This window comes from Schistocerca nitens, chromosome 3 (assembly GCF_023898315.1).
Source record: "Schistocerca nitens isolate TAMUIC-IGC-003100 chromosome 3, iqSchNite1.1, whole genome shotgun sequence".
Taxonomy (NCBI): Eukaryota; Metazoa; Arthropoda; class Insecta; order Orthoptera; family Acrididae; genus Schistocerca; species Schistocerca nitens.
The window spans coordinates 262660793-262671826 of record NC_064616.1 but is presented as its reverse complement, the minus strand read 5'-3'; the positions used below and the strand labels follow the sequence as shown (position 1 = coordinate 262671826).

Genomic DNA, 11034 nt, shown 5'->3' with positions numbered 1-11034 from the left:
CATTTTGTGCATTTAAATACTTTTCCAATTATTAAAACTAGGTATTAATGCTTCATCCTTGCTAAACTAAGATAGCATTTCTCTTTGAATTACTTATGAGCATTATACGTTTGTTTAGCTGCAGTTGTGGTGTCTGACTACCCAAGGAAAAGCTAGCAGCAAATCTAGGACTCTCAGGCAATGCATGTAACTATTTACACTGTGAAAAAACATGGTGTGCACTGACAAACAGCTGCTAAAACCTTTAGTATACCTCAGAACATTCTAAAACATTGTGTTCTAAACAAAAATCAGCACACAACTGGAAATAAAAAATGTCTAGGTCACTACCATGCTATTTTTAATGAAGAATAAGAACAGCAGCTTGTACAACATCTTTTTGATATGGACTTTTTTTTATGGAATTACAGTTGTGAGCGTACATAGCCTTGCTTACCAACTGGAAGAATAGAGTAATAGCCCTAATAATTGAAACAAAAAATTAGTTTGGAAAGATTGGGTTAGAGGCTTCAGAAAGCGCCTCCTGAAACATTTTGAGAAAACCAGAGGCGTCTTCAGCAGCTAGAGCTGCCCAAGCATTTACCAGAATAAATGTTATGAAATTCTTTGATATTTTAGAGGATGTCCAGGAAAGTTGCTCATATCCAACTCATTGGGTTTACACAGTAAGTGAAATGGGACTTTCGACTGTACAATCTAAATCAGATACAGTTTTTGCACTAAACGGTAGAAGAAAAAGGATCCTGTATTACTAATACTTGATGGACATGCTACGCACACAAGGACTGTTGACTTCATTGAAAAGGCTACAAATAATCAAACAATTGTAATTTGCATCCTCCCACATTGCAGCCAAAATCTGCAGCTGCTGGACATATATTTTATGGCTACTTTCAACACTTTTTACATTCAGGCTATCGGGAGATGCTTGCAAAATAACCTTGGTAGTCAAGTAACTCAGTATCAAGTTTTTCACCTGCTTGGGGAGAGTTTTTAAGTAGTTACCCCTGCTGGTGTGGTATAGTACTAACCAACAGTGCAATGTTTACTGAAGTGGATTTTGCTGGAGCTACAATCACAGAAATTCACAATCCATCTGCCTCTGCTACATGCCCACCAGCTGAAAGCAGTCAGGACTCACAGGCCCTTGGATTAGAAGAGACTCGTTCCGCTGAGACTGATTACGGATTTGCAGACTCTCAACACATTTCTTTAACTATGGAATTATGTTCAGCTCTCATATATTATGTAGCTAAGTCTTACCACAAGTCATCAAATTTTTCTTTCCTAGGGTCTCATCATGACTTTCTGTTATTTCAAACTCTCATAAATCCTCAAAAATCAATAAAATTTTTTGTGCAAACTCCTCCGCTTTGTGTAGCAAATTAAAATGTCTTAGATTATGGATGACACATAAAAGATTAATTGGCTCTGGAGATTACAAATATCTTAATATTAAGGCTAAATGTAAAAAATAATTCAATTCATTTTATTTTAAACACCACAATAATTATATATAATTTTTTGGCACAATGTTTTATTTTTTATTTATTTTTTTTTTCTAGTATCAGGAAACAACCTGTTGAAATTTAGGAAAGTGAAATGGAACTTCCCTATTGAACAAAAGAAATTATAAAAAATATTAAATAGAAATAAAAATTTATCACATAATTTCTAGACTTCGATCTCACAATTATAATTCATTAGAAAAAAAGAGTAAAATATGATTGATGGTTCATTACTTTTGCATTTTTTGCTGTCATGAAAGTAATGACCCATTTCTCTTTCCTGATTTCAGTTTCCTACAATATCATATGTCACTAATTTAATTCTTCCGTGAACCGCGCCGCCTCATTGTTGAAGTGCACTGTGGGCAATACCACTTTCCTTTAGGTGGGGCTTTCACATCCACACATGCATAATGAAACCATTCAAATGGACACTGAAACAAAGGTGATTCTCAGAAGTAAAATAGACATGTTCTTAACAACATATACGTGTAACAATATAAAACTGACTACATGGGTGTTACAAAGAGAAATATAACAATACGTACATCTTCATTATCACATGCTACCATGTCGCCATAAGAAACTTGATTGCAAATACAGTATCTTGGTTCATTTGGATCATATGCCCAATCATTGCCATCAGAATTGTCAACTGCTGTCACTTCATTTGTCGCTATCGGTTCTTCAACCACAGCAACTGTTTGATGCGCAGAATTTGAAACAGCCGATGCATTGGAACTTGTACCTTGATTTGATGAAGCATGCGATGATTTCCTGGAAAAATTAAATGTCTTGTAGAGTTGGCGATGGGCATCTTCCAAATTTGTAACAATTTGACTAAAGTAATTAATAAATAAGTGTGTGTACAGTGTAGTGTTACATTCACGTTATTTACAGTGATCAGAGAGGAACAAGACAAAACAGAGCACAGGCAATAAACATTCCTTTCAAACATTACTGAGATTAATACCCCCAACAAGATAGGTCTCCATTAACAATGACACATTCCCTTACATGTTCAAGAGAGAATTCGGATTTAATTTAATGCATTGGTGCACAGTCCGGTGATCAGGAACTATGCGACATCATGTCTATTTTCCCTGCTAGCCAACCTTTTCTCCACCATCAGGATTTAATCTAGCTTTCTTTAAGCTGAGTACCATTTCTTAAGTGTGTATTAATGCCCTTAGCTGCTGACTACTACATATGTGTTACTAAAATTACGAGCTTAAGCCAAATAAATATTTCTTTTTCTCTGTAAAATAAACAGCAATATGCAACCAAAGGCAGAAAGACAGCAGTTCAGTTGATATCAGATATACAACAAGGTTAGCGACATAATGGAAAGAATGAATATCATGAAACAGCTGTCACATCGCTCGAACAAAAGATGGCAATGGTCAAAACAAATAACTACATTGGAGTCCTATTTACCAAAAAAGATCACCACTAGACATATGGGACAAAGACTTAAGAAATACAGATGGACTGAACTAGCAACAGGAAGCTCAAGATAAGCAGAAACAGAATAACCTGCTGGGAACCTATTCTGCATGCTGGCTCAAAGAGGCCACATAACCAAGTGACTGAACTGGTTGTTGCTACTCCTGCTGTTGATGACGATGATAAGGACAAAGATGCAACAACCAAAACTGTCAATACTACAACACTTTTAATAACTATGATTAAGGTTCATGTGCAGAGGTTACTTTACGTCCATTATAACAATAGCTCTCAAGACTAAACAATTTTATTCAGATGTGCCACAACAAAAATGATTCGGCAACAATCACAGGTGAGAAAATACAAGCAAAAGTTTGAAAAAATCCTAATCTGAAACAACAATTGCTACACCAGACATAGGTAACACAGAGAAGATACATATAAATTTTTTCAAGGGGTGAGGGAGTTGCATTTGCTGGAAATGTTTCTAGATTTTCCGAACATACAAAACAAAAAGAAATACTTTGCACACACTGGTCAGCGCCAACTGTTAGCAAGCAATGAAGAGCACTAGCCTTTGGTGTTCACAGTTAAGACACATGTTTTGTGCTGATTATCATTTCATCCTCATTCACTCGCAAGTCGCTGTAGTAGCTTTCAAGAACTTGTGGAGCGGCGGCCGAACCACTTCGCGAGGGGTCTCCCGGCCACCAATGCCATACGCTCATACATACCATGTCACATGCTGAATATTGGGCACTGGTGCCAGCAATCCTTGGCATGTGTTTCACAACCAGCCAACTGGGCACTAACTATCACCTTGCAGGCCATACAGCCCCTGCCATATACCGAGAGGGGCATGGTTGCTTCCCGGAATTGGAAGAGTACAAATATTTGAGTAAAATAAAGTGTTTATTTTGATAGCCATGTTCTGCTGGGTCAACCTGCAAACCAGCCATAACTCTCCACCAGCCTCCATCCTGCATTGAAGCCATCACACCATCCCTGGGGTCAGTTTCAACACAAGAAATATAGCTCTGTCTCATTCAAAAGATTTCCGTCATGGAAAAGGCACCTGAAGTCGTGACATGGAGTCAAGGGTGGAATAACAGTGGGCAATACCTGAATATTACAGGATTCTGTGTAATGACTTTGTTGGTTGATGGTGTAAATGACAGACTGGTAAGCAACTGCACAACAGCAGCATTTGGATCAAATACTACTTACAGCAATCATTATTTGTTTTACTGCATGATTTTCTGAGCTCAAAAAGGCACAGCATGTTTTTTCATAAATTTATTCATGTTGTATGGACTACAAGGTGAGTAATAAATCTCTTGTTTTCTGTTACCTGTTCCCAGGCAGCTAGGGTGATATTCTGAAGATCACTGCGGGTTCTTGGCATGAGATATAGCCAGTTTTCTGACAGTGTCCATTTCATCCTTGCCATAAATTTTCAATGGGGCTGAGGTACAGTGCAAGAGGAGAACAGTCAAGATATCTCATTCTTTTCTGCAGGCCACTTGTGCACCACAGCTGGCCTGAGTATTGGAGATTGATTCTACCAGAAACAAATTAATATCACAGAACATACACTCATGTTCCAAAAAATACGGAATACTCTGAATGACTAGAGATAGGCCGTTCATATACACAGAATAATGTACACGAGTATGTTCTGCAGAAATGATTAGCATTTCAGTCACCTCGGTTCAGCACGTGTCCTGTTACCTAGAAGGCACAGGGTCCACCACAGGCCCTGATAACTTGATCCATATGTCATAGCATCAACGCATATAAGGCATGAATGGTGTCCTGTGGTATAGCCATCCACGCTGCATTCACCAGCTCCCAAAGTTCATCTGTGGTGGTTGGCATTGAGTCACAGCACTGAGATGTCATTTCATCATATTCCACACATTTTCGATTGGCCACAAGTCTGGTGATCTGGCGGGCCAGGGGAAAAGGCTCACATCCTGTGACACTGAGGAGGCAGGTGTTCATGCAGCAACATGTAGTCATACATTGCCATGCTGAAAAATGGTGGCTGGGGTTTTGTGCAGAAAGAGTATGGCTACAGGTCACAGGATGTCATTCATGTAGGTCACAATGGTCAGAGTGCCTTGGACACACACCACATGTGATTTATGGTTGCACCTAATAGCACCCCACACCATAAGGCTTGAGCTGGTACTGTATGTCTTGTGCAAATGCAGTCAGTGTGATGCCACTCCCCTATCTGTGGCGAACCAAAATGTGGCCATCATTTTCAAACAAACAGAACCTAGATTCATCCAAAAACGCTATCAGATGCCATTCCTGTCCCAATTACATCATTCCACAAACCATTGTCATCTAGCATGTTTCTGCACATTCGTCTCAAAGGTAGGCAGAGAAGTGGATGATGCACACGTAACCCATGCCATAATAAATGGCAACAAACTGTCACCCCTGATAGTGTACGATGTGTTACACTGTTGCATCAGAGCCTAGCAGGATGCAAATCTGTCCTGTAATGCCATTCGGATGAGGTGTTGATCTTTTCGGGCCATGGTCTGGCTGGTGCAATCTGACCCATGCTGTCATGTTCTACGACCTTCCGTGAACCATTCTGCACACACCCGTTGCACTGCCAAAACACTTTGTCCTACACAAGCAGCAATTTCCTACATGGATGCATCACATTCTCTCATTCCAATAATGTGACCTCTTTCAAACTCACTGATTTGGCAGTACAGTTTAACTCACTGATTTGGCAGTACAGTTTACGCATATGTCTGTGAGGCATCCTGCACATCTGCTTAAGTCATACTGCTCCATTACCTTAAGTTTATATCAACAACAAGTGCCGCAGACACAATTTAAGAGGGGGTGATGATGTGCAGTGATACTGATGTTGATCTTGAACCTGTGGGCCAACATGGTTCAAAATGCTAATCATTTCTGCAGAACATACTAATGTACATGTCCTGTGAATATCTCTGGTTGTTCGAGGCGTTCTGTTTTTTTCTGAACATGAGTGTAGTAGTTTCACAGTGATGGGATTATAGCACTGGCCATCTATCCTGTAAAGCATCCCTGATCTACAGAAACACATTCAGCCTCAAACTGTCACAGACACACAGACACTATAAGATGACTTGCAGATATATTTGGGATTACAAACGACATCATGTGACCTATGTATTCATACTAGGCCATCATCTGCTACAAAAAATACTGATTCATCATAAGATACTTATTTTCTGCTTGTCACAATAGATATTTTTCTCAGAACACACTAATCGGGAGAGTTGGTGATCATCACAAAGCTTCCCCTTGAGATCCGCGTGTTTGCTTTGTATTCCAGCCTCCTGAAGTTGACATTGAACCATGCCAACAGACCCATGAAACACGGTATGTTTCACAGTTGAAAACATGGTCTGTTGTAGGCTGTATGTTAATGTATTTCATTTAATTTGTGCGATTAGCTAATTTTAACTTTACGTCATTTCCAAGTACCTGAAACTGAAATACAGCAACATGGAAGAGAATTAACACTGACTGCATGCATCACTATGTAGATATAAAACATTAACTGACCACATAATCACAACAAATTACAAAATGACAAGTATGTCGAATCACGCCAACATGAATAATAATGTATGGACTTTCACCACTTAGAATACTTCATGAAATCATATATTTTATATGAATTACTCTATTGTATAAAATTTCAATAGGTTCATTTGTACATGCATACATAGTCACCCATTACTCATTACATACTATACAATACATCAGTTAAGACTGGTACATCAGCAATTAATAAAATGTATCTCTCTAACTGTTTTATGAAATTTGTAGTTATTTTATGAATTACTTCCAACGTACTGTACAAAAATTTTAATACATTTGTTTGTATGTCCTTCCATCACTGATTACTTAGTATACAATACAGGAGTTAATATGGTACACCAGCAAATAATGCAATGTATTTCTTTGACATTGCTATAGACAGTTCTATGATGTCAGCTGCAAATTTCTGCAGTGTGCTCAGGAACACCATGCCATGCACCAGCTCTCATACCTTCTGGTCAACGTCCTCCACAATAGAATGATGCAGTCATGAATAGCCCGATGATGAAGCATAGCACTTGAATAAAGCAGCTGGACTCAGAGTGAGGTAATTCAGGTACCTGACTTTGAGTCATATACTGTCACTGGCTATTACAGAATGAATGGTGCATTGACAAACGCAACTGAGTGCATTAGACTGTCAGTTACTGAAGCATAATGGTGTCACAAAATTTGGGAATAACATCTAATGTGATAAATTACTCAACAATTAGTTTCCCCTTCTGCTAAGGTGCTCCTACAAGGAAGTCAAGCAGTTTCATCTCACCAAATTTGTCCACACAGTATTTAGGACACTAAACCTGAGTTTTCAGAAAAACTGAGGCCAGCAGTTACCACGTTTGAGCTCTTTCCTACTTCAACAAGTTGGCGCAGTAATGAGAACATTTAGTTGCTGACTGGAGTGTAGTGCAACAAAATCACTGTGCTTATGGTTTTTTTTCCATGTCAATTACTATAGGTATAAAACTTGAGAGCTACTTTACTTTGTAAAACAGTCACAGGATAATACAAAAATATAAACAGGAATAATATAATATGTGGTCATACATAATCATAACACATATTGTTTTGTATTATCACTAAGAAAGTTCCTTACCATTAACTAATTCAGCAAAGATGCATTTTCATGAATATAATCCAAGTTTCTTTTCCAGTGACTATTATGAAAAAGGAATGTGCATGCACCCAAATGTCTTCTTTTCAATATGCATGGTGTAGAAAATTTTTGTTTTGAATGCTTTCATGACATTTATTACAATGCACTGTCAAGAGGAAGTTCAGGAAGAGACTGCCTGAATGGTAATATGGAACACTTTGTTTTATGATCACTTTTTTTAAAGAATTAAAGCCCAATGAACTGAATCCTTCTACAAGAGTTACTTTTGAGTGGTCTCCAATAAATATGTTACAGCACATTGGAACCAGTGGGTTATTGTGTGTAGTCTCCTCCTATCAGAATTCTATAAAATAATCAACTTTTGACTATCTTCATCTTTCTTCTAGGCTACAATGGAATTAATTTATTATTATGATAATTTTTTCCAGAAGTCAGAACCATCCCATACATGAGGGCTACCAGTAAACATTGCCACCAGTTTTACCATACTTGCCACCTCAAGTGACTCCTCATTGATTTACAACCTAAAAACACTTATACCTACTGAAGAAAATTAACTGCATAGCTCCTTTAAATAGAAAGCCATTCAACTACAACAAAAATGAGAAAAAATTTCACTATTCAAGAGTCTGTGTGTTGTCCTACAGCTAATAACAGTGTATTCTATTTGCAGAAAAGTATTTTCTTCTAGGAATGTGTCTAGAATACAAAAAGGAAAATTTTTGCATAATATTTCAAGCAATAATTCCTCTTTCATATGTTCTTGGTGTAAACTGGAAAAATGGCATGTTTAATTTTATTCACAACAGTGTTGTACCAGATGTTGACACTGGCTATGATTTTCTGTCACCACTTTTGGTGTTGTCAAGTGTACGTTCACAATGTCTTGAGACATTATCTGCCACACAGTAATTCCATCCAGTGTGAATGGTGGTCTGTTCTTTCTATAAGCATTTATATTCTATTCAAGAATTTCCATTACCTGTATAAATATTTCATGAATCAAATGTATGTTTAACAACAGAACTTGAATATTCAGAGAAAACAAATTTTCTACTGGTGCTTATTAGTTAACTGATTCCATGTCAGGTCCTTCTTGTTGTAATTGGAGACATGTGAAAAGAAACCTTAATGATATGTAGTTCTGGCTGATTGCTCAGAATACTGTGAAAGCTTCACTGTCATAATCTTACTAGGTTAAAATAAAAATTACCCCTCAGACTCTTACTTTTTTTGCTTCTTTGTTGTCTCCTGAATTGCTGCAATAGCAGTCTGAGCCGCACCAGCCAGCTCTTTGCCTATACTGAATTCATGAGCATGGACACCTATGTTTATGGCCTCATATGAAGCCTTCAGGCTTGCAGTTCGGCGTCCCTGCTGCATCTGCAGGTAAAAGCACAATATCACCTTAAAATGATTCTTTCACACAAATACACAAAATATCTAAAACATAATTAACAGAACACAACATATTTAAATTACTCTATCTTCCCTCATCCATTAGATTCTATTGTTCACTTTATCCTAATAAAGGAGTTTTTCTGCTAGAGAATTTCATGACTGATGAAGGCGATCTACATCACAGTGGATGTGTTCAATCAAACTAAATAATGTAATTACACTGTTGAAAGGTGATGCAAAGTATTGAAAAACCTCACTCATGGAGAGAGAATTTGTTTCTGCTGCAAGCATTTTCTTACTAGCCAGCCTGAAGCACAGAGTGACATTATGAAAAATTATTATGTCTATGGGTTATGAAGCATTACAGTCACCAGTGAAGAAGAAATAAAAGAGGAAGGGGAGGACCTCCAAAAACATTGTACAAATTAGAAATTGATTTATATTCTAGTCCTGATGGAAAAACTTAGTTTGGTAATTCTCCTGATTTTCAAACTGCATCCAAATTATAAATAAAACAAAGTGGCATTCATTGATGCTCTGGCTAATTCATGTTAAAACAACAATAATAATAATAATAATAGTAATCCGCTGTTTATGCCCTAGTGACAGAAAATAAAACATGAGAGGGTGAAACACATTATTTTTTAGATACAGAAGCCAAATTACAGAAGAATTATGAACCACACTTTATACTTTTATACTGCCAGAAATCATTAAGCAAATCTGTAGAATGAACTGATTATTATTGGTCTGGCAGAGTTGCCACCCCAAGTGTTGCCACCCCAAGTGTGATGATTTGACAGTTTTCCACACATCTCCTGGCAAATGTTGAGCTGCTTCCCTATCTCCATCTCAAAAACCATGAGACACAAATAGTTGAAATATGAATTCCAATAGGAAAAAAGTTCACAAACAGATGGTGCACACAATCTTCCTCCCATAGGATAATTTACATTAGTGGGCGTAGGTACAGCATCCAGTCACAGAATTAAAATTACAATAAATGCCAAATCACATAAGAATGATTGCTGATGATTAGTGATGCCTGCCATGGAAAGGGTTGGGGAAGGGCGACTGATAGCTAGTAAGGAGAGGAAACAAGTGCCTGGGACAGGAATGCTGTACAGATGAGCTCAAACTGGCTGCGGCTAGGGAAGTTGTGCATGGAGCACTATGTCTTGGATAAGCGGATTGGGACGGGGAGATAGATCAGAGGAAGATGGAGAGTGTGTAGAAGAGAGTATCAGTGCAGGATGAGGGAAGTTACTGTCATGGGCCGTGGGTGGAGGTGGGTGTGGGGCATGGCGTAGTGGAGGGTGAGGCCAGGACGGCTATAAAATCCAAGGATATGTTGCAAGAACAACTGCCATCTACACAACTCAGAGAATCTGCTGTTGTGGAGATGGATCTAGATGCCATGGCTTGTGAGGCATGCTGTGGGCAGCAGTGTTTTCTGCCACTGGATGGTCAACTCTGCTCTCAGTCACAGTTTGGTAGTGGCCATTCATCTGGGAGAAGAGCTGGTTGGTGGTTGTGTCCAAACACAATTTCAAATGAAAATGTTATAGCTACCAACTGATAAGGACATCAAGGTCATTAACTTTCATCATGTAAATATAAGGTGCGCACGCACGCACGCACGCACGCACGCACGCACGCAACGCGCGCGCGTTACTACCTGTTGGGTTGCAGCTATAGCCTGAGAAGCAGCAGCTGCAATAGCATTTCCACCTGCTCCTATGTGACCTAAATTGTATCCCACATTTGATGTATTTGCAGGAGTAGTAGAAGGAGTCACCCTTCCGGAAACTGTAGCTGACTGACGTGGGTCTGGAACTGGTAACGATTTTTCAACACACATTCTTTTCTCTGCTGCATGTGCCGTTGACACTGATTCACGTTTCTTTTCTGTGGAAAGTTAAGCGAATATCAATTTTATCT

General features: G+C 38.4%; 1 protein-coding gene across 3 annotated transcripts in view; it reads right to left on the bottom strand.

Moving 5' to 3' along the window:
• Nucleotides 1–1545: 1545 nt before the first annotated feature.
• Nucleotides 1546–11034, bottom strand: part of LOC126248234 (inhibitor of growth protein 3) — a 177838-nt gene continuing 168349 nt past the window's right edge. For 2 of the 3 annotated variants that reach the window (XM_049949063.1, XM_049949065.1), the window contains 4 exons: nucleotides 10772–11001; nucleotides 8921–9075; nucleotides 2057–2285; nucleotides 1546–1942 (listed from right to left, as the gene is read on the bottom strand). In XM_049949063.1, coding sequence (XP_049805020.1) covers nucleotides 1826–1942; nucleotides 2057–2285; nucleotides 8921–9075; nucleotides 10772–11001 — 731 coding nt within the window. In that variant the 3' untranslated portion in view covers nucleotides 1546–1825. The remainder of the gene's footprint in view (nucleotides 1943–2056; nucleotides 2286–8920; nucleotides 9076–10771; nucleotides 11002–11034) is intronic. The other variant, XM_049949064.1, reaches the window with a different exon arrangement.